The sequence below is a fragment of the Euprymna scolopes genome, chromosome 25, assembly GCF_053919585.1.
Source record: "Euprymna scolopes isolate OS-2025 chromosome 25, ASM5391958v1, whole genome shotgun sequence".
Taxonomy (NCBI): Eukaryota; Metazoa; Mollusca; class Cephalopoda; order Sepiida; family Sepiolidae; genus Euprymna; species Euprymna scolopes.
Genome location: NC_136506.1, coordinates 27,786,667 through 27,812,583, shown reverse-complemented (window position 1 = coordinate 27,812,583; position 25,917 = coordinate 27,786,667). Strand labels below are relative to the sequence as shown.

General features: G+C 33.6%; 1 protein-coding gene across 1 annotated transcript in view; it reads right to left on the bottom strand.

The window, feature by feature from the left end:
* The window catches only part of LOC145247304 (uncharacterized), a 179,396-nt gene that overhangs the window by 28,659 nt on the left and 124,820 nt on the right, over positions 1 to 25,917 (bottom strand). Inside the window, exons 5-16 of the mRNA XM_080108927.1 lie at positions 25,218 to 25,352; positions 24,446 to 24,490; positions 21,024 to 21,149; positions 20,201 to 20,245; positions 17,766 to 17,828; positions 13,355 to 13,381; positions 11,866 to 11,913; positions 11,387 to 11,405; positions 9,600 to 9,676; positions 7,117 to 7,354; positions 5,448 to 5,705; positions 1,251 to 1,463 (exon numbers count right to left, since the gene is read on the bottom strand). Of these exons, the coding sequence (XP_079965053.1) occupies positions 1,251 to 1,463; positions 5,448 to 5,705; positions 7,117 to 7,354; positions 9,600 to 9,676; positions 11,387 to 11,405; positions 11,866 to 11,913; positions 13,355 to 13,381; positions 17,766 to 17,828; positions 20,201 to 20,245; positions 21,024 to 21,149; positions 24,446 to 24,490; positions 25,218 to 25,352 (1,294 nt within the window). The remainder of the gene's footprint in view (positions 1 to 1,250; positions 1,464 to 5,447; positions 5,706 to 7,116; positions 7,355 to 9,599; positions 9,677 to 11,386; positions 11,406 to 11,865; positions 11,914 to 13,354; positions 13,382 to 17,765; positions 17,829 to 20,200; positions 20,246 to 21,023; positions 21,150 to 24,445; positions 24,491 to 25,217; positions 25,353 to 25,917) is intronic.

Below are 25,917 nucleotides of genomic sequence, written 5' to 3'. Positions count from 1 at the left end.
AGCTGAGTGACATCAAGTCTCCCCAGATCTCTGGTACTCTCCACCTCTTTCGATAGTATTAGAAAAAAGAAATTGCATTATCGCAACAGCTGCTTGCCATCGATTTCTCGTTAGCAGCGGCTATTGGTCTTCACTGCAATTCGAGTGGCAATAAGCCCCCCCCCAAGCTCCCGGTTCTCTTCTCAATTATCCAGCTGAGATCTGGTCAGTGTTCTTTCCTCTGTATTTCCTTCCTTATTGACTCTACTTTGCTGTTTGTTCTCCCTTTTATAGTTGGGGGGGGGGTTCAGTTAAGTGGTTATTATTATTATTATTATTATTATTATTATTATTCCACTAGAAGTCATTACGAGTGATTATTGGTGATCGTTCACAGACAATAGCATGAGGTGTTCTAAGCAGTTTAGATGACAAGTCTTTTGATAATCGCTGCAATGTATTGCCTGTTAACGATTGGTATTTCGTTACTCGACGATCAGTTATGTCTGAGATTTTAGGATCAAGAATTCTTTTTAAGTTTCTAGTTTTCACTGTGCTTTTCTTTTCACGGTCTGGCAGGTTATTCAATCGTTATTTAAAAATTATCATTATATATGACGCCATATCAATGCGATACAACTACACGATTCCGCTGTATTTTGTAGGAATGCCAGTATGTATGCAATATTATATTATATATATATATATATATATATATATATATTGTATTTTGTGTACAGAATGTTGTTAGATGAGACAAATCATTGGTACCGTCGGTTTGAAGCCTGATAATTAGGACCGTGTAAGATATCCTTATCAAGCTCGCTTCAGCCAATATTCGTCTATTCTATATCCGGAAGTGTGAAATATATATACCTTGCGAGTTCACGTTTAACTCTTGTTTTGCTTGATAAGGATACCTTAAACGGTCCTTATTATCGGGCTTGAAACCGACGGTACCAATGATTTGTCTCATCTAACAACTTTCTCTACACAAAATACGAAATATAAATACGCTCTTATATTTCAGATCTTCCTTTTAATCGAGCACTCTGCTGGATTTCTTTTTCCAAAAAAAACTAATCATATATATATATATATATATATATATATATATATATATATATTAATATGTAATAACATTCTCTGAATAACTATTATTATTATTAATGTTGTTATTATAATTATTATTATTATTATTATTATTAGTAGTAGTAGTAGTAGTAGTAGTAGTAGTAGTAGTAGTAGTAGTAGTAGTAGTTTATACTTACCATCGCCTGATCCTTCGAAATTTCCCGGAGGTCCCGGTTCACCTTTCTGTCCTGGATTTCCATCTCTTCCGTCTATTCCGTCTCTCCCATCTGTTCCATTATAGCCAGGTATTCCAGGGGGGCCCATTGGACCACGTACTCCCGGTTCACCCGGGGCACCATCTTCTCCTGTTTCTCCCGGCACCCCCAAATCCCCTTTATCTCCGGGCAATCCTGCATTTATAAATAAGAATGAGTGTTGAAATTAGCACGTGATACGCAACAGAAATAGATCAGTGAACACATAAGTATAATAGGATATTAACAAGAATTTATCTAGAAAGCTGGTACAAAATTTGATTTTGTTTTCTTTTACACAATCTATTTAGTTTCCGGTTTTAGTGGGAACAATAATCCGATGTTGGTGCTACCGAGCAGGAGTAAAACATATTTCACGTGGATACGGATCTGGCCGTAAAAAAAAAGGAAACATGGTTGATTGAAATGGTTAATTCAACCGAAAATACAACACTTTGGATATAATGCAACACTTTGGATATAATGAAACACTGGATATAATGAAACACTTTTGATATAATGCAACACTTTGGATATAATGCAACACTTTGGATACAACACTTTGGATATAATGCAACACTTTTGATATAATGCAACACTTTGGATATAATGCAACATTTTGGATATAATGCAACACTTTTGATATAAACTTTTGTTTGCCAAACGGCCTGTAATGATTATCTGTAAAACGTTGTCTGCAGGCCGTAATACCTCGGTGAATATACGCTTTAGGAGGAGGTGCGGTTTTACAGTTACAAAGAAGTCAATATCACAAACTGGGTGTTTGCTAAAGCGGCCTTATATTCTGAATTCTGATCATTACAGAAATTTACAGATTATCAAAAATCATTCTGTGAACCGTTTGTAAAATCAGAAATGAAGTTAAAATATGTTACATAGTATAATGATTGTGGTGGAAAGATTGATCGTTGGATAAAAATATATTCTCGGTATTAATCCGTGCTTGACGTCTACAACATATCAAATATCTAACAATATCTTCCATGGTTTCAGGAAACACACCTTCCTGATTATATATAATTATATATACAGTCCTGATCAAAATCATAAGACCACTTAAGAAAGTAAGCGTTTACGCATGTTATCGAATTTTTAATCAAACAAATGGTTGAAACCATTGCCAAAAGGAAAGATATGATGGAAAAAATGAAATCTGCTTCATTCGAAACTTTAACCCTGGTCTAATTATTTTTTAAAAAACAAACATTTTTCACCTGGTCAAAATGATAAAACCACTTTAATAAAATCGGCTAGTTTTGAAAAAATGAATACGAAAAGCTTTCTATGTTACTAAAAGCAACTTGTTAGTGGATAAAAAAAACATCTTACTAAATTATAAATGGCAAAAGGAAAACCATTATCAGAGTTTGAGAGAGGAAGGATCTTTGAGCTTAATAGGGGTGGACTATCCCATAGATCCATTGCAAACGAAGTGAATCGTAGCAAATCGGTCATCACAATTTTTTTTAGAAATCCAGAACAATATGGGCAAAAAGGAGTCCAGGTCGACCAAAAAAAATAACCCCAATTTGAGTCTATTTTCCGATACCAAAATCGATTCTTTTTTATTTGATTTTGGTTTAAAAAAACATCTTCCACTGCATTTAGTAATAATAAAATAATAAATATTTATTGATTTTAAACTAAATCTCTAGATCACCCACGCACAATAGTGTGTTTACATTTGAGAAATATAGGGGCATTTAAGTAGGTTTTTTTTACAATAATCGAGATAGAATAACACTTTTATAGTTAAATATTTAGAGACGTGTAAAGAATCGGAATTTACATCGGCATATATATTGTTTTTAAAACAAGTAATTATTCACTGATATATTTTTCGTCGTCTACGACTCATCAGAATGACTAAATTTAGCGGGATTCGAAAGTAGTGTTATATATATATATATATATATATATATATATATATATATATATATATATATATGTATATATAATGTATATTGTTTTTAAAATATAATTTGTTTAAAAATATAATTATCCACTGACACGTGTTTCGTCGTCTACGACTAATCAGAGTGGCTGAATCAAGCAAGATTCGAAATCAGGACCCCACGATAAGAAGCCTAAACCTCTACCACAGGACATATATATATACAAAAAAAAAAAATACTGCTGATCAAAAATGTAAGACCATATAAAAATCTTTAAAAAGAAACCTTCTTTTAAGGATGGATTTTAAACTATTCCGACTTAGATTACTTATACAGCTATCTAAAAGTTTGTGGAAACAAAAAGGTACATTCAAAAAATTTTATTTGAAAATTGCATTTTTATTAAATTAGGCTTTTTACAAATGATGAAAATTAAGACCAAGGGTAAAAATTATTAGATTTATGGTAATTCTAATGTTTTTAGTTCAGTTAGAAATTAGCAATCACCGTGGAAAGGTATTACCATGCCGAAAGCAAGAAACTAACCGAAGTTGAGCGCTCTCAAATTCTACGATTCAATAAGCAAGGTTTGTCACAGTGAGCGATAGCAGCTAAGGTAAATCGCAGTAAAACTGTTATTTGCAACTTTCTAAAGAACACTGAGAATTATGGAAAAGCAAAATCCTTTGGTAGACCCCTCCACAAAAAAAATTTCCTGCATTGAGTAGGAGAATCAGACGGGTTGTTAAGAATGACAGAGGACTTTCTTCTAATCAAATTAAGGCGGTTACAAATGCTGATTGCAACCACCAGGCGACATTTACATCCAAAAGGCGTGGTAAATAAAAAGCGTAAACAAATTCCTCGATTGCTTCCATGTCACAAAGTGAACCGCTTAAGATTTGGTCCTGAATACCTGGGACGTTGAGAAGTGGGAGAAAGTTCTGTTTTCTGATGAGAAAAATTCAATTTTTATGGTCCTGATCGCTTCCAGCGATATTGGCATGACAAAAAAATTACCCTTGAAATTTTTTCCACACGTCATAGTGGTGGAGGGTCCGTAATGGTATGGGTGTTTTACTTACAGAGGGACAATGGAGCTCCCGGTGTGCAGGGTCGTCAAACAGCAGTTGGTTATGTTAGCATGCTACAAAAAGCATCTTTGATGATGGAGGGTCATCGTTTGTGTGGAGATGGATGGCTATTCCAACAGGATAATGCTGCAATCCACACTGCTAGACGGACCTTGAGTTTTCTACAAGAAAATGGAGTCCATCTCTTGGGACATCCTGCATGAGTTAAACCCAATTGAAAATATTTGGGGATGGATGACTAGAGAGGTTTATCAGAATGGCAAACAATATTCACCAAAAACTGAACTTCGTCAAGCCATCTTCTGAAACTTGAGTAGGATCCCTCGCATCTTAATGGAACCCCTTATTTCTAGCATACCCGAAAAAATTTTTGAAGTCATCAAAAGCAGTGGAGGTAAAACTCATTATTAAATTGATTGTTAAATGTTTTCATACATATTTCATACACTTTTGTACAATTTGATAGATTTTTTCTCTCTCGTCTTATAACTTTAATCATGTGTAAAAGCCTAATTTAATGAAAAATGTAAATTTTAAAAATAAATCTTTGGAGCGTAGCTTTTTGCTTTCCTTACCTTTTAGATTGGGAACCTTAAGTCGGAAGGGTTTAAAATTTATCCTTAAAAAGAAAGTTTTTTGTAAAGATTTATAAGTGGTCTTAAATTTGTGATCAGCAGTATATGTATATATATATATATATATATATATATATATATATATATATATATATATGCCTATTTTCCGATGCCAACAACGATTCTTTGAATTGCGTTTTTATTTTATTTTTTTTAAAGAAAAATATTCTACCGCTGATAGTAATACTAAAATAGTTAATATCTCTTTTTCCGGTAATCGTGAAAAATAACAATACCGGCTATGGTTTCGGAATCGGGAATTTTATACGGAATCAGTAATTGTATCGGAATCGGAAAAATATTGGAATTGTCCCATCCCTAATACATATATATATAAATATGTATATAAATATGTATATATATATATATATATAGATATATATATATATACATAAGTGGCATTGTATGTGTGCGTGCACACAGTCTCTACTAAACTCCTCTGTGAAGACAGAGTTAAAATTTCATAAAACAAAATACAAACTGTGCGATACGTACCGGGTTCTCCTTTAACTCCAATACCAGGTTCACCTTTTTGTCCTCGTAAATCAGTACAATTTTCACCTGTACATCCGCTGGCAACAATACTTCCTGGTTCACCTTTCAAACCTTTTCCGGGTATTCCAGGGGGTCCTTGGATTCCACGTATTCCAGGTATTCCAGGAGGTCCGGATTCACCTGGTAAACCGGCAATTCCGATGTCTCCTTTATCTCCTTTATCCCCTTTTCTTCCTGCCATTCCGGTCACTGTTTCACCTTAAAAGAAAATAAAACTATATTGGAATTTATCTTGCAACGAGTGATATTTAAAAAGAAATGAGAATATTTCATTGATTTTTTGTATCCGATATTTATACTGATTGATTTTAATTTTACAATATTATCGAAACTGCTATCTGAAAGTATTTCCAAATTTCAGTTTATATATATACATATAAATATATATATATATGACTTACTTGTAGTTTCAGCAAATACTTTTGCAAGCAAAATCCGATCCCTCATTTTCCTAAATGATGAGAAGACATATCGACCCGCTTTGTTGATGTTTCCAACATGTGCTTATCGTTGGATATCGTTGGATATCGTTTATTCCCCCAGAGAGCTGGTTGCGTACCCAAGACGTTCCTCAACCAAGTAACCCTCTCGGGGAAGCGATAGTATCATATATATATATATATATATATATATATATATATATATATATATATACACACTAGCGTTCAAAGGTAAGGAACTAAATTTAAAAAAATAATGTTTGTTAAAATAACAACTGTTAAAAGCTGAAGTTTTAGTGGTAGTCGTTATCATCTATAATAACATACGAAATTTGAATCATTTGCAAAGGGTAGAAAAAGAATATATATATATATATATATATATATATATATATATATATATATATATGTATATATGTATATATATAAATATATATGAAGAGATTTGTCCAAATGTGTAATATATTCAAAATTAATTAACCTATGGTAATGTACATATATCAATAAGAATTTAAGCCATGATTAACATTTAAGCAACAGGATTAACATTTCGGTAATCGAGCATATATATATATATATATATATATATATATATACATATATATGTATATATATATATATTTGGATATTTGGTAAAGCTGGTAATTAGTAAAAACTTGAAGAGAGTGCTCAATACTATTGCAGAGCAAATGTGTGTGTCATGTTTTATTACCGCTTTATTTGTTTGACTACATATGTCTCCGATGTATGACCCTGTTTACGATCCAAAGCTGTTGGATCGTAAACAGGGTCCACCATCGGAAACATATGTAGCCAAACAGATAAAACGGTAATAAAAAAATAAAACATATATATATATATATATATATATATATATATATGATGAAAATGATGGAAATAGTATTCCGACAAAATAGAGAAAATAAAAAGGAACAAACCGTATTATGTGTTCATCAACGTTTCGTTTTTATTTCGAAATAATCTCGAGATAAAGACGAAACGTTGATGAACACATAATACGGTTTGTTCCTTTATATATATATATATATATATATATATATATATATATATATATATATATATATATATATATATATTTATATATTTATATATATATAAACTATGTAGAAAGATAATTGGATATATAAATTCTTTATTTTTACACTGACCTTTTTCTGTAATATTCATCGCTGCTAAATTACAGCAGACTGGTACTTCACTAGGTTCCCCTTTTTCGCCCATATCACCTTTAGCTCCCTTTTCGCCTGTCTTTCCGGGGGGTCCTTCTTTGCCTGGTTCTCCCATTTGTCCTTCCTCCACTGTGCCGGGCTCACCTTTCTCACCTTTAGGTCCTGGTTTTCCGTGTTTTCCAGGCAAACCTTTTTCACCGGGAAGACCAATTTCACCCTATAGAAAATAACACCCATACAAGTATTACATGATACGGGACATCGTAAGAATTCTACGGTTTTCTTAATAAATATAATACAGTGTGGTCGCTAGAAAAGCGGGAAACATGTCAAACAACAATTTATTTTTACAAATAATAATTTTTCAATGTTTTTGAAAGACAAATGTTATATTATACTTATAGATACTTAAAATGTCGTCCGTGAACTTCACTGCAACGTCTTAATCTAAAAATGCAAGCTCGTGTGGCGTTTTGAAGAGTAAAAAAATAGGTATCACGCATTTTATTCATGATCTAAACTGACCTTCAAATTACCCGCTTTTCTAGCGACCAACCTGTAGTTTTAAATAAGTTTAAAATGTTCTGACTCTGTCGAGTTATGTGTAATCACGTTTTTCTCATTAGATAGTTCACTCTATTCACGCGTGCACAGAACCATAATAAACGGGGTAGAGGTAAAATAATATATGTAACATCTTTATATTAAAATTTCTATCCCTCATTTTTCTCCATCGTAATCTTTCTCTCTTTCCCTCTCACCTATTTTCCGTCTTCGTCTATATCCCTTTCATCAGCCTTTACTTAACCAACTCCTCTCTTTCCCTTATTTCAGTTCTGAAAAATATGATGTAATCAATATACTAAAGCTATCCATTGCAAATGTGATACTGTGATCTTATTTTTTCATTTATTTATTTGCGGACTGTTTTACGACATTTCGGCCAACTATTCCCCTGGCCTTCATCAGGTGATTAATCGCCACCGGATAAGAAAGCTGTGTCTCTTAACTGTATCCTCATTAATTACTGCCTTCCATAGTTGTTGTCGTCTCGTCACGTTTTGGCCAACTAATCCTTTGACCGGTTTTGTTAGGATTGACAGCGTTATCTTCAGACAATGGCCGAAATGTCGTAAAACAGTCCGCAAATAAATATATGAAAAAATGAGATTACAGCATCACATGTTACCATAGAGATGCAAGGTTTCTATCCACTGCACCAGGGGCCCAGCAAGGCAACTCTGAAGATAAGGATAACAGTCCGCAAATAAATCAAAATAGAAAAATTACTCGTCTGAAAGGATTCCAATAATAAAATGATATGCTGTAATCTCATATTTAATGCTATTTAACAACGCCGAGTAGAACAAAACTCAATAACATTCATAATTCTGTATAATCCAGTTCCCTGCACCAACATTCACAATAATATGAACCGGAATTATGTCTATAATCCAAATAATTCAAATAGATAAAACGTTATATTGCAATTTACATTTGTTGCTCTTGGACAACTCCAAGTAGAACAAAAGATTCTGTCTCCCTCCATCACCATTTATTAAATCCAATAGAGCAATGTTAATAAAGAAACTGTTATTATTGCTTCCTGACAAAGCCGAGTATAACAAAATTATTATTACCTCCCTCTGGTATGCCTCACTTGCTTAATACAATAGAACAATATTGGTAAGGAGGGTTCACTGTCAAAAGTATGATTCACGTAAAATTATAAAGAGAAACTATGTTAATAATGACAATTTGTTTGTTATAAGAAGCAACCAAGTAGAACAAAGTAGTTAATTGATAAATATTCTAATGCAATGTTAGTTACGAAGCCAGCGAATAACCCAAAATATCACTGTACAATCTGTGACTAATTTATATGCTACACTTAAACACTCGCCTGGAGGACAAGAACGTGTATTTTAGTTCGAGATTTCATGAGTTTTAGGCCATGTGTAATTTAAGAACATTTTCCAATGATTCTGACCAAGCTCTATACAAGTCCTGGAGTTGACTGGTTCTCAGTAGATAGCTCTTGAGTTGGAGGCCACAGTTTAGTTTCAGAATAGTTTCCGATGGGTAGTTATTCTATACAAGTTCTGGAGGGGACTGGTTCTCAGTAGACAGTTCTTGAGTTGGAAGCCACAAAACAACAGATTCTTCCCGTGTTGACACGAAGAAAACATATGCGAAGTTGCTCCAGAAAAGTTTAATTTTTATGGAGAAATTCTGGTTTCTGATTGGTTAGTAGGGACGTGAATTAATTTGATTGGTTAGTTCCTTCTTTTATAAATAGAATCTCCCGACTGTGCAGGATAATACCCCCATTATAGTCTAAAACTATTACAACAAAAATAGTATATTTAAACGTATTTTAAAAGCGGGAAACGCCTGCCGACCAGGTATTATGATATCAAACTTAGTATAGAAACAAAATGAATAAATGAATAAATACATACCATGTCACCTTTCAACCCAGTAATATTACCCATATTGGATGAGTTAAAAAAAACTTCACCGGGCATGCCTGGAATACCTATAAAACAAAACATTGAAGTTTCAATCATTTTCATTGTGTTATAGATCTAAAGATTTTTAGACGTGATTACCGATCAAAATTTCTTAAAGAAATAGGTTTTTATCGGTCCAAAAATGATAAGCAAAAGTAAATATATTCGACATTAGCCACCTCCGCGCATAGACTCTATTGTAAATGTTTGGGGAATTGTGTTCGCTTATTTAGTGTAAGAAAAATCTATGTCCCAACGGGATATTACGGTTATAGATATATGTCCCTTTATGAAACTATGATTTTAGACCTTATGTATAGAATCCATATTCAAATTTGGATCAAATCCGTTACATGACTTTATTCCATGAAATGTCTGAATTTTAAGGGTTAAGCTTAAGGAATTTTGAAAAGGAATTTGAATTCAAGGAATCTTGCTTAATTGTTGTTTGATGACTAGGGATAGGACAACAGCATATTCTTCTCATTGTTTTGACTCTTGGCTGTGTATCCGTTGATAACTTACATACTTTTATATAGAGTGATGTGGTTCTCGGTTGATTAACTCTGTCTAACTGTGTCGGATATATGCTCGAGAGTCAAAACAATGAAAATAATATGCTGTTTTCATAGCCCTATTGATGACTATGAATAAAATGTAATGCGAAATCCTATGTATTTCAATTTTCAAATAAGATATTCTCTCTACATGGCCCCGTTTAAAATAGTGCCTGGAGTTCATGGTTCCTTTAAACTACTCTCTGTAGAATGCAATAACGGGAATACTTATTCATTGATGCATAATATCCATTGCTAAACAAAGAATTTCTATTACTGCCTCCCCCTCTAAATCAAATTGAAATAAGACGTGTTTCCGTCTTTTATGACTACCAAATGGAATCCAGAATTCCAAATAATAGCTTAATTAGTTAAGGAGTGAATCTTATGCGTACAAATGTATACTCATGTTGACAATCATAAATTATATATATATTTGCATGTGATTGTGTGTGTGATGATGATTTGTGTGATGGCAGCATCGGCTATATGCACAATGCAACGCATGTAAGACACTTACAGGAAAAGTAAATATAAAAATTCTCTTATATATTAACAAGAACAGCAATTAACAAAAAGTAGCTCAAATGCAAAAATACAAAACTACTGAAGAATATTAGGAAGATGGAGAAAGCGAAAGTAGGTGTGTACTGGTTTGGGGTTTGTTGCATATTTTTTTTGTTGGTTGGTTGGTTGTTTTTGTATTACGGCATATCAACCCATTTCGGGTTATTTAATGCCGAATCCAAAGATTTTGAAGAATTTTTTTTTAATAGAATATGTTTGTTGTTTTCACATCAGTTTCTATTTAACCCATAGTTGGGACCCTAACAGGTACTACCACTCCGGGTCAGAGTGGACCTGGGAGCAATGGTAATTAAAGGGTGGCTCCACACTCCCCAAAGCCCACAAACTGGGGCCTCACCACTGGATATAGTTTAAGATCATATCCAGGACCCCCATTGAGGGAATTTTACCCATTGCAGGGGGGCAGTCGACGTATTCTAATGCCCCACCGACAGGGCCTATCTTTTTTGTATAGTGAAGACAAAAACTAAAACAAAAGATTACACTTTTTGCACATGACACACAAACTATCGAAGGTGAAGGTCAGGGTATAGCCAAGTGTGCCACGTCTACGTAGAAATTATTATCTTTAAGAAATATTGTTTTACGTACCTGGTTCACCTTTGATGCCCTGTGGAAAAAAAGGAAAAAGTTGGCTAAGTGAAATTGAAGTGCAATATCAATGAAATATTCATTTACCTCAAAAGATCAATACAAAAGTATTTGAAAAGAATATTCCTGAGTTTAACAAGATATGTCTGATAAAGATCTGAGGTTTAATTTTATAAGGTTGTAACGTACATAATCGCCCTTACATGCTCTACAAAGAATTTCAAGAAAAAAAGTAGTTGTCAGAATATTTATTAATTGATTTTTAATACCAACCGTCAATTTTTTTTTTACCAATATCAGAATTATTTGACGTTATGCAAAGCAATATAATCTTTTTTTCTTTTTTCTTGCATTAAGCTAAATTTAACTAAATATATCTCGCCTTGCTCATCCTAACGCAGAGAAGCTTTTGCAAATATTTTGTGAATTGATTGGGTTATTTTTGGTTATAAAGAGTGAAGAGAAGGTAAGAAACTTACCGGATACGTCTCAATAAGTGTTTCAATAGTGAAGTTGCCCGGCTCACCCTTGAAAAAAAAAAAAGAAAGAGATTACTTAAAAAAAAAAACAAAAAAACATCGATTAGTTGTGTATGATATCTTTCAAAACGTTTGTTTTATTGTAGACTAACACGCTCTACTAACCCATAACCACCACCATTCAAAAAGGGAAATTTTACTTTTTAAGGCGATTGCATGAGAACACTTAGAAAAAAAAAAGAACACATTTGTTTTTACTCTTATTCACCTAAACAAGATACAGTGCCATTTTGGACCATATCCGCAGAGACACTATATAGGAAGTTGAGTAGCAAGATATCTCTCTACATTACACTTGAACTTCTGTATGTCAGTACAGTAAGAGAAGCTGAAAATTCCAAAGTCTACCAGTTCTAGGGAAGAAACTACGAAAGTAGATAAATCTTTGGCATCTAGAGATCTCTACAGAAAGACGTGAGATTTTGCTTCTTGTCAGGTTAGTCGTGGGTATTTACGGCGACTGAGACCCACAGTTGATTGAAGTATTTGCAAGAAAGGCACAGAGATGCAACACATCGTCGATGGGACAGATGGGGGAGTTTAGTTGATAGTGTGCGACCTATTTGATGAGGAATCTATTTTGATCCTGTCTGAGAGGGAAGGACAAGTGGTAAATTCACCAGCTTAGATGTGTCAACAATACTACATAGATTGGATATATATATATATATATATATATATATATATATATATATATATATATATATCGTTGGTTGTTTTTGTTTTACGGCATATCAACCCTTTTCGGGTTATTTAATGCCGAATCCAAAGATTCGGAAGAAATTTTTTTTAATAGAATATATTTGTTGTTTTCAAGTCGGTTTCTATTTAACCCATAGTTGGAACCCTAACAGGTACTACCACTCCGGGTCAGAGTGGACCTGACAGCAATGGTAATTAAATGGTGGCTCCACACTCCCCAAAGCCCACAAGCTGGGGCCTCACCACTGGATATAGTTTAAGGTCATATCCAGGACCTCTCTCTCTCTCTCTCTATATATATATATATATATATATATATATATATATATATATAATACTCTTATTAAGCATGTTAGAAAGCAGCAACTTCCTTTGCAGCAACCTTCTCAATGACTTCACTGCCTGTTTCAATTCATTTTGCCATTCAATGTTGAACCGTGGCGTCTAAACGTTTAATTTTAAAAACTAGGCTTTGAAAAATGTTTACATATAACTGCATAAAAAATATGCGTGCTGGACGGGACGATTTCGCTGCATGTGCTAATCTAACAACTTACTGAAATTTCAATTTTACTTACTTGAAAATATATTAAATATTATATAGTGTGTATTAACCGATAGTTAACAAAATAAAACACACTAACGAGATTGATAAATACATATGGAGACGAATAGATAGATTTTAAAAAAATGTTATTTTACTTGGTATATACTTAGCATTACTTACCTTTAATCCTGGATCTCCAGGTAGACCCTACAAAATGAAGAAAATAAATAATTAGATTAAACAATGTCACTTTATTTCGTCATTAAATATACATACACACACACACATACATATATATATACATATATATATATATATATATATATATATATATGTTAGCATATAAGCGACGCTCTTTATGTAAAGAGATCGAGCGTAGGTATTTCGGGCGATGGCAAAACATCGTTAAACTCATTACTCGCTCAGCAGCCGCCAATAGCGTAATGGTTAGGAACCTTGACTGTCGTACAGACGGTGGGGTTTCAATCCTGGCTTGAGGTAGTTACTTGTATAGCCGCACTGATGAGCTGCGAAACAGTACTGTATGTGGATGACTATATATATATATATATATATATATATATATATATATATATATATATGTATATATATATATATATATGGTCGCTAGACTGGAATACATAAGGTCCAAGGTTCGAATCCTACGAACAGTAAAGCTACGCTGAAGAGGAGTAGGGCTCCGAAAAACGCGTGTCCGTAGATTACTGTTTTTAAAAATAATAAATAAATAAATAAATAAATATAGTTTTTATCATAACAATCTCAATCCGTTAATCGAAAACGATATATATAAATGTTTATTTTTGAAATATTGTTAATTTCAATGTATACCGTTTTCGATTAAAGGATTAAGATTATTATGATAAAAACTTAAGCATCGTTAATTTTGAGTGACGCTTAATGTATCTATTTTATAAGTGCAGATCATATATAGTAACAAACTTCGTTGAAATTCAAAGACTTACATTTTTTTCAAATAATCAAAAGTTACAAAAAGAAGTGTAAGTCTTTGAATTTCAACAAAGTTTTGTAATATATATATATATATATATATATATATATATGCGTATGTGTGTAGCTGTGTCTCTGAGCATGTGTGTGTATCTGTGTATATGCGTGTGTGTATTGTTTTAGAGAGTCAGCTCTAGCAAAGTACTTTATTAAAAGGAAATATTTCAACATCAGAGCAAAATACTTATTTAATATTTTACAGAAGATGAGAAAACAATCGGCACCCTCGGTTTCTAATCCGGTTACATAAACGATTATGCATCTTCAACCTCCAATGGTATAAAAACACACAAAGCACTTGCCAATGTATACTTGTTCTATTTACCAAGCACCCCCATCCCCCATAAAACTACATTGGTTACTTTTCCCGATACTACGACTAATACTAATATACATATATATATAAATATATATATATATATATATATATATAGTAATTTATAAAATATATATGCCGATTAAGCTTATATAAAAACGATAAACAACCACAGAATTCGCGCATAAGCCTGAGGAGTCCTAGAGTGGATGAAACGCAGAATATAAAGTGTAGCTTAATCGCCATATATATTTTATAAATTACTAACTAGCTCTACCTTTGTATTGAGCATTTTTGAAGTAAATACTTAAAGTTTACGCATAAATCTATACCTTCATATATTAATTTTATGTGAGTAAATTAAGTAGTTATATATGTATATATTTATATATATATATTCATTCAATGTATATATATATATGTATATATAATGTATATATATTCATTCAATATATATATATATATATATATTCATTCAAATTTTAGTCTGTTATTATGGATGATAATGACTATCAGTTGCCAAAATTTCAACTTCTCACAGTTGTTATTTCTAATAAATATTGGGGTTTAAAATTTTGTCCCTTATATATATATATATATATATATATATATATATATATATATATATATATATATATATATATATATATACCCAGAACGTCTGGCTTTGATGGAGGCAATACTAAAACTTGCTGCAATAGTTTCAAATTATCTGAAATTACAGCAAGGGGAGACTAAATTCTAAATATTTCTCATATCTTATAGCCCCCTCTTTTGGAAATAAAATACGATTATAAATACCTCCGTTATCAAATTATCCTTATGAATTGTGAAATTTACTTTTTGTATAAAAAAAACAAAGAAGGAAGATATAATATATGAGAAATATTTGGAATCAAGTCTCTTCTTGCTGTTATTTTAGATCATTTGAAACCATAGCAGGAAGTTTTTGTCTTTGCTTCATCAAGGCCAAATGATTTGGGGAAATATCAGATATTTTGTAATTCATATGCAAAACTAGGAAAACAACTATGATTGAAACATTTTATGGTTACAAAAATGTGCCAAAAATAGGCTTGGATGATTTATGATCCCGTTAATGTGCAACATCAAGGACAAATGTCACATAGTCCACTACACAATTGAGGTCATTAGATTTCCAACGATCCTTCATTTGTTAAATTCTGGTCAGTAGTCGTTGAGATTTGGAACTTATAAAATTTTCAAAAATGATGGTATCTCTCTTCTTTCCCCCCCTCTCTCTCTCTCTCTCTAAAAGTTACATTTTCAAACCAAATAATTTTGCCCAAATTTGCTAACATTTGTATATATAGTGTCCTGCAGGCAAGCTTCAATTTTGCTGTTGCGGTTGTCTCCCCTGTGGCTTTATTAAGTCACTAATAATCAATCAAAATCAAAAATATTAACGAAAGTCCCATAGTTATCACGAGCGCTTTCGATTCGTCTGCGAATTATTTTCGGGTTCAATTCATGGAGTTGATGAAGTGAAAGGGAATAGGAGCGATAATGGAAAGGATTAAAAGTTAAAAGTAAGATACATAATAATCGAGTGACGAGAGGTCAAAAAGTCGATTTAAAGTCGGTTAAAAACTAAGTCTATAAAAAAAAATCTGAGGTTTAAAATCAATATTACGTGCGATGCCAGACATTTTAGTAAGTTGTTGCAACAACGTATTAAACTGTCTGGCGTTTTCATATGAATAATATTTTACGAAAAATCGAAAAAATAAAATAAATAATCATAAAGCAAAATAATTTCGTTGTATTTAATAATGTCTGCTTAAATGATTCATAAGTCTATCTATCTATCTATCTATCTATCTATCTATCTATCTGTCTGTCTATCGGTATGTCTATCTAGCTATCTCTCTCTCTATATATATATATATATAAATATATATATATATATATACATATAGTAATATATATTACATAAGACGCCGTGTATAATGTGTTTATTATACAAACATTTTTGGTTCCATATGTGCATACATGTTTCGGCTGAATCCCAATAACACGTCATCATACAAAAGTGGTTCGATAGGTCAATATATGTCGATTTTTTTCAATCGGATTACGTATTGTCCTTGAATTGGGATTCCACTGAAACATGTATGCACATATGTGACCAATAATGTTTGTATAATAAACAAACTATATACCAGCTCTGTCCTGCATTGACCACTCTTTAATAATCACGCGAGTTAAATTGGATTTACATCTTGGAAATTAATCGATATAACAATTATTCGCATATATATATACATATATATATATATATATATATATATATATATATATATATATATATATATATAGCTGAACGTCTGTGTGTGTGTCTGGTCACAAATAGGCTCCTATATGGTTGACTATTAGAGAAAACTGATCACATATAATGATAGAAGATGTATCGAGACACAGGAATGGGTATGTTTGATCTGGCATAATGATGATTCATTAAATTTGTGGGATCTTCGTTCGCAAAGTATGGAAATAAAAATTTAAAAAATAAAAAGAAAATGTTTACAAATATTTTTGATATAGATGTACATAATAATACTTTAAGTATGTTTTAACTTAAATAGGAATGGTATAATAAAATTGTGGTGTCTGCGTTCGCGCCTGATCTCCATAGAATGGAAATAGGCAAAAAACTTTAATAAAGACTTTTCATATCTATCTGCGTAAGTATACTTTGATAATTATTTTCAGTTTGAAGAAATATGGTATAATAAAATCATGGGGTGTTCGTTCGCGCCTGACCCCCATAGAATGGAAATATGATCCACAGAATATTGCGATAAGTGTTTCAGTGTGGACAGGTATGGTATAATAAATTATGGGATTTATCTATTTTATTTTTACTTTCATCATATTTTGCTTTGGTTTTGATACCTCCAAATTCGAAGCAATCTCTTTACAACCTTTTCGCGTTGCAGTTTTGGCTTCAAATGCATTTATAGATTTTTTATTCTTCAAATTTCACTCAACGCTTCTAACAGATACACACAAAAAATATATATATACATATATATATATATATATATATATATATATATATATAATCAATTTTCTAAAATGCTATAATTTCTTTTTATGTATGTGAAAAACGAATTAAATGCTATACACTTGTTGTTTGTGTTATGTCTTTGGCGAGGGGGGGTCTATTTCTAATGATTTCATTTTCGCATAAAATCTGTGCATTTGTTCGCCTTTACATACCGTCTCTCCTTTGCATCCTCGGTGTCCAATTTGCCCTTGGATTCCTGGTTTTCCGTCTTTACCCTGAATAAAAAATAAGCATAATTAAAAGACAAAATAAAATATGTAGGTATTGCAAAATCCAATTATGCAATATAAAATAGTGCGGTTTAAAAAAAATGAAGCAGTAATCATGCTTGTTGATTTAAGGCATATCTAGCTGAAAGTATTTATTTTAATCTAATTGTTATTTAATTGGTTATTTTGTTTTACGGCATATCAACCTTTTTCGGGTTATTTAATGCTGAATGTAGTTATTTTGCAAATACTGTTCATGTTTCATCCAATTATTTTGTAGAAGGTTTGTATTCTTCAAGCTTTTTGTATCTTCAATCGCAAGTTTATAGTGTTTGGGTTTTTTTTAATAGTGTATTTAACGTTTTTGTTCCCTGGGCTGCAGAATATGAATGAGTTTAGCTATGGGAGAGGGAAAAAGGTAACAGTATTAATGTTTGGTACATTTCAAGTTAGGAAACCAGCCAGGAGGTTGGAGAGATAGAAAGAGAACGAGGCAATGGGAAAAAGAAAAGAGTGAAAAAGTGGGTTGTTATTTTGTGTTTGGGTTTTGCAGAACATAATTAAGTTATACGAAAGCAAGTAGAAAAACAAAAAGCACCAATGTTAGGTGCATTTCGTCTCAGGAAGGAAATACATTCAGACAGCCTGATTAGGTGGTACCAGTCATGAAAAGAGCTAACAATAATAAAAGATGAATATTGGAAATAGCGACGTCTTTAGCCATTAAAAGACAAATGCTATAGGTAGGAGGAAAACAGTCGGCAAAAATATAGTTCAACAAGTCTGCAGGTCTTCGAAAACAAACCTCTTGAATGTGAAGTCGTTTAACATCGAGTCATCAAAAAGTGTAAAACTGATAAAATTAAAATAAAAAAACATATTTAAATTAAAAGAAGTGAAATTCTGCGTAACATCTTTATATTAAGAATTCTATGTACACCCGCTCTCTTTTTCCCCAGTCGACCCTGTGTCTTTCTCTCTTTCATATGCTTTTTGTGCACGCCTGGTCTGTAACCATTTCTGCCCCGTTCACCAAACTTATCCCTCTCCCTCTTGCTCTTGTGTGTTGAAAAAATGTAATCAGAATACTTTAGTTAACACTTTTTAATGCAATACTGTAATCACATATGCTTTGCTCCTGGACAACGCCGAATAGAACAATATAATGATATGTTTGAATCCAGGTAATTCTCTTCCCCAACCTGTTCAAAGTATCGTCTTTGTTATCAGCATCGTGCATCGTAGCGACTTCATCTTCATAAGGTTCCTTTCCTTTTAACTAGGATCAAAGAGTAGTGTCTGTTATCAGCATTCCAGCGACTACATCATTATATGGATCCCTGCCCTTTTATCTAACATTAAAAAGGAGTATCTGTTCTCAATATTCTATGTAATAGAGCATAGATTCGAAGAAGAAGAGGGTAAAAGAAATAACTATCATACCAAAAAAAAATTATCCAATTACAAATATTAAATATAGTAGTCCCAAAGCAAAAATAGGCAGGATTAATCAAATAAGAAAAGCTTCGAATACTAAAAGCTTGTTGGTAAATAATTGAGGTATTACTCCAACTAATGTCACCAGTGATAAAAAGCAATCGCAGAAAAATCTTGAACCATTTTGTCTTGTTATTATCCTTCCTGATTATAGTCGTCCAAATATTTGTGATCTTATGCAACACAACTTGTTATAATCGTCCAAATATTTTTTATCCAATCCAATACAACTGGTTATAATCAACCAAATATTTTTGATCTTATCTATTCCTACTAGTTCAAATCGTCCAAATTTTATGATCTTATCCAATACCACCGGTTATAATCCTCCAAATTCTTTTATCTTATCCAATACCACTGGTTATAATCCTCCAATTTACTTGATCTTATGCAATACAACTAGTTATAATCAACAAACTATTTTTGATCTTATCTATTCCTACTAGTTCAAATCGTCCAAATTTTATGATCTTATCCAATACAACTGGTTATAATCGTCGAAATATTTTTTGATCTTATCCAATACCACTGGTTATAATCGTCGAAATATTTTTGATGTAATCCAATACAACTGGTTATAATCGTCGAAATATTTTTTTCTTATCCAATACCACTGGTTATAATCGTCAAAATATTTTTGATCTTATCCAATACCAATACCAATTATAATCCTCCCAATGTTTTTAATCTTATCCAATGCCACTAGTTATAATCGTCCAAATATATATATCCAGTAGCACTATGCCAAAAATAATGAAACAAACAATAACAGATATTCATTATTTCAAATCAAATTGTTATTGTTAACAGCAACATTTATACATCGTGGAATTTCCAAATGTTCCAATAGTATAATTCTGCTAAAGAAATGTCATACTTACAGGTTTGCCATCTCGTCCGTTTTTTCCATCCTCGCCTCTTACTCCCTGTAAAAAAAATATGACATTTTAAACACATTGAAATATTATGAATAGTATTATCTAGACGGTGCGCGTTATGTGGTCACCCAAAATAAATGAATCGAAACAAGTGCCGTATAATTTTCGGTGGGTTCTGAGTTGTGATATTGCTGGGGCTGGCCACATTGAATACAAGTAGGTGTGTTACCTAGCAGGGATATTATTTTAAATTAGTAAATATTACATTAGTTCAAAACATTCACAAAAAAGGTGCGTCACCCTGTACAAAACAGAACAATACAATAGAATGTAGAAGTCAGCCGAACCTTTGTCTGAGTGATGCCCGGCCAGATTGATTCTATTTTTAGTCTGATAAACTGATCCCTATGAATTTTGGTTCTACTAAAATATGTATTCACATATGCAACCAATAATGTTTATATAATAAACAGACTATGTACCTGCTCTGTTCGGTATTAAACACAGTGGTTTTAGTGAATCTGCATCTGGGAAACAAAACTATACAATTGTGTGTATATATATATATATATATATATATATATATATATATATATATATAGAGAGAGAGAGAGAGAGAGAGAGAGAGAGAGAGAGATATAGAGATATATATCGGGTTAAGACACGTATTTGTTTACATTGGACTTGAAGATAGTGATTGGAGCCCAGTAGAGCAATTTCCATGGAAATAAAGGCAATAAACCAGATTTGTATGTAGTTTAATTAGGTAATAACAATAATAAAAATAGTATCAAATCTACGATATAATAAAAGTAGTTTTACCCACCGGATGTCCTGCAGTTCCACGGACTCCTTGAGGTCCTCGTTCACCTGGTCCACCCTTTTCTCCGCTGAGGCCTTCAGGTCCGGCAGGTCCTGGTTTTCCTTGTTTACCAATAGGACCAATCGGTCCCTGTGAAAGCAAAATAGATAAAATGTTTAAAAGACCAATAAAGAAAAAGAAAAAGAAATGCAGTAGCCTATTCGTTTCGAATGATTTTTTTAATGGACAGGAGCTTGTTTTTTGCTTACTAGATAGTCACCTCTTATTATAGCCTGGAGGTCACTCAAGGATATGGGTCAATGCGTGTCAAATAAGAGAACACTGTTATGCTCGGTGATGGTGGAAATTGGGGTTGTTAATATATTGTAAAGGCTGGCCCATAAAAAAAACTTGTTTATGTTGGATTTGAGAACGATTCTGTTGCATAGGTGACGGAAAATGCCTGGAAAATATCGAATGTATTACATACACGCAATCAGGGATCCAGGCAAAACCTGATGTAGATCGGATTGCTGATCGATGACGTCAACCTTACATTCCGATCGAAGAATCAGGGTAAAGAAACAATGAGAGAATATATCTTAACGAGACTGGAATTGCTAAACGTGCAAAGCAGTAAAACAATTGAAATATCGATAAAAAAAGAATGGCAAAATAAGCGAACAATATTTCCAAGGGAACAATCAGTATTCCGATTCATGGAATGTGATTGATGTCAGTCTAAGGTATAAACAACGGTAGTCAGTAAGACAATGCGAAAGAAAAAGAAAGCCGTAACACTTCTACCATTGCCGGACCGACCAACCGACCAATCAAAAGTCTGATCCGAATCCTCTCTCGTCATCCTATTACTGTATTATATGAATAAACCTTATGTTCCTTCAACAAGTGGATGTTTGTTTGATTACAAATACGACAACAATCAGCGTGTATATACTATTGACATGCATTTTATTAAAAGACGAACTATAAATTATATAGACCACAATATTACATTATGTAAGCTGGGAAGAAGCTCCGTGGTATTGTGTTCTACAGATGAACAGTTTTGTATGGTTGGAAGTTTCATCGCTTACTTTATTTAATATTGGCGACATCAAGTTCTCACTCGCTTCCATTAAATGTAACAATATTAGTAGAATTTTTGTGAAATCAGTCCAATAATGTCTTTTGTGTTGTATTTCTACTGTGTTGAAAAGTATGCCGACACACTAATATAAGAAAATATAATATGTCGTTATTGTCGGCGATGATGACGTATATCGGTCCTGTTTAGTCTTTGACGATCCGCTGTCTGGTAAAGAGTTAGTTTATGTCTATTCGTTTTAGGGGCCCCCTCTATGGAAATGCTAAGAGGATCCGTTCAGGAAATATTTTCATTTTTAGGTTTTTCTTGCTGCGTTGGCTTCTCAAAACTACAATTGACCATGTGTCTTACTTTTTGGCAAGGCGTTAAATAGTATAGACTGTGTGCGATAGCCTGTACAAAAACACGATCGAATACATAACTGAAGCTTTGACATATGTCAGTGACGTGTAAATGGAAATCTCGGTCGATGTCTCCGTTCAGTATCGAAAGACAAAGGATACCCCCTGTAGAGGAATCTGCGGTGTACTTGGGTGGCAAAGGGTTGAATCGGTACAGTTTAAGTCCAGTGGTAGGGAGAAGTCCAGGACGAATGGGAACAATGCCGAGATAAACGGAGAGCACATACAGCACCTGGAAGTTCCAAATGGTCACATATTTGATACGGATCAGGTTCAACGTTGCCTAACTTCGGTGATCCAGTAGAAACCGGTATTTCAGCGTTATTATGCCGTACAGAAATTTCGGTTACAGAGTTACTACATACCCCATGAAAGTTTCAACATATATAAAAAAAATAATCGTAATGTTCTCTATGGTCGAAACAAGTAGATGCATATAAATTTTCTCGTTTATTTGATTGTGTTACATTGGCCTTTTGGTCAAGATCAAAGTGTAGCATCTGTTCCGGCAGATACTGCAAGCTATGACTAGCTATGACTAGCTATGACTAGCAAAGACCAGATGTGGGGGCAACCCCACATGCCTGACCATTAACCAGCTCCCATTTCCCACCTCTCGGGAGCTGGTCCCCTTTTTCCCTTCCCCCTCCCTTCACTCCTCACATTAAAAATGGCCTTGTGCCTAATTTGCTCGGTGGGGGAGCAAATAAACACCATCTGTTCCGGCAGATACTGCAAGCAAAGACCAGATGTGGGGGCAACCCCACATACCTGACCTTTAACCAGCTCCCATTTCCCACCTCTCAGGAGCTGGTCCCCTTTTTCCCTTCCCCTTCCCTTCACTTCTCACATTAAAAATTGGCCTTGTGCCTAATTTGCTCGGTGGGGGAGCAAATAAATACCATCTGTTCCGACGGATGCTGCAAAGCTATGACTAGCAAAGACCAGCTATGACTAGCAAAGACCATATGTGGGGGTAACCCCACATATCTGACCTTGGTCACTGAAGGGGCAACCCTTCATACCAACAGTGTCTAATCCAGCTCCCACTTTCCTCCTCTCGGGAGCTGGATCCGCCTTTCCCTCCCCCTTTCCCCTATCTCCACATTAAAAAACGGCCTCCTGCCTAATTTGCTCAGTGGGGAAGCAAATAAATAAACTGTTCCGACGGATGCTGCAAGCTATGACTAGCAAAGACCATATGTGGGGGTAACCCCACATATCTGACCTTGGTCACTGAGGGGGCGACCCTTCATACCAACAGTTACTAATTCAGCTCCCATTTCCCACCTCTCGGGAGCTGGTCCCCCCTTTCCCTCCCCCTCCCTCTCCCCCTATATCCGCATTAAAAAAACGGCCTTGTGCCTAATTTGCTCAGTGGGGAAGCAAATAAATCCAATCAAAGTGTAGTATCTGTTCTTCAGATGCTGCACTTCTATTTCTTGTGCTCTTTTGGTGGAGGAGAAATCCTTCACAACTGAGACAATTTTTATTTTTGTACCTTTTCTCTACGTTAAAAAACGACCCTGGTGTCTAACTCTGTCCCGTGGGGAGAAATAGTAAATAGGTACAATCATAAAAGCGAAGACATTCAATACTCTGAGAGTTAAAGGTCCAGTCTTAATTGAAGGCGATAATAAAAGTATAATTACACATTACTTTAGACTTATATCTATTAACGGCTCACGGAATGATAACATTCTCTTCCCTCTAGGTGAAATAATGGCTTCGAAATTCTGTGCAAATATCCATGTTCGAAAAGGCACACCTGAAGAAGGTCGGAGTCTACATCGACACAAAAGTTGGATGGGAATAGTAATCCGAATAATGCGATTAACACGAATTATCACTTCTCATCACACTAATTTAGAAACATTATATAAAAGATATTGAATGCCTTCGCTTTATTATGCAAATAGCTACACAAGAATACTTACGGGTAATCCATCAGCGCCTTCAGCTCCAGGAGGTCCAATAGGTCCCTGCAAGTAGAATAAGAAAAATAGCATTATTACATTTATTATTATAATTACTGGAATGGTGGAAATCTTCCCAAGATTCTAGTTTCTTTCTCAGGACTTACATTAGACATTGCCTTTAGTCATCTTTTCCCTCCCGATTCTGTTAAACCCAACATAACTGTGGAAACCAACTTCTACTAAGGTAACTTTATTTTACCACTCTTGTCCCATATTACTATGTAATGTAGATTTAATAGCTCTATATTCAAGGTACGAAACAGTGGGATTTCTATAGTCATACTGAATGGTGTGTGACTTATTTTAAACCGTTCTTTCTAGTATACATTTTACAGAGAGTGCTTCTAGATTCAATATTCATCTTTTTACACATGAGCTAATAAATATATTTACACACTCTATTGTAACGCGTCATATAGTAGCCGTCCCCAGTAGAACCTTACAGCTAGATGTAAGGTGGCTCGCACTCTATACTTCTCCGTGACAGAACCTGCAGTTGCTGTCTTGCTGGGACCACTCATCTTCTTAAAAGCCTTGGTCATCAAGCCCTGTTTCCTGGCAGCCATTATATACCTCTGCTGACTATGGTGAAGCTATTTTCATTTTAGCCAGTCAACGTGTTTTACTACAGACATGGCTAGTTGGTTAATGCAATTAGATTCTTCATGAAAAAAAATTTTCATCCGCATATGTTTGAACTTTATCCATGCTTGCAGTCAATAATACTTACCCTCTTTCCAATCATCCCTCGTGGTCCGATTGGTCCAGGTTTTCCCGCTTCACCTCTATCACCATTTGGTCCAGGGGGTCCAGGTTTTCCATCAACACCATCAACTCCATCTTTTCCTCTAGGTCCCAAAATGCCCTGAAATTATATATATAAATAAATTATATAGCACGTATATAAAAACAATTAAAATATTATTGTGCTACTATCGCTTTTCGGGTAGTGTATAACAAGATTGGTCCGTATAATGGGGGCATTACTGGAACGACTGTTACATCTTGACATGGCATGTGTGTTAAACGCAATAAAACGATAGATTCATCCCCTTTAAATTTGTAGGTGGATATGGCGTTGACTATGTATGCTTGATAGATGTGCTTTCAAATGTTCTGCGTCATAAGGCCTAATTAATTCTTTCCTGAGAATTAATTATCTGAGTACTGATATTTGTTGTGCTAGTATTGAACGATAATTTTACATTTGAAAGGACATATTAAGAACTCGAAACTTTTAGCTGACAGGCAACTAATCCTTTCTCAATGGAGTCGAGTATCCAAAGTTTGAGGACCTACCGCAACCGGTCTCATAAACAAATGCATGTTTTTAATCTTGTTTGACTTGTTTTTAATATTACAAATTATAAATATATATAAACATATATATATATATACATACACACATACATATACCTACACATGTACAC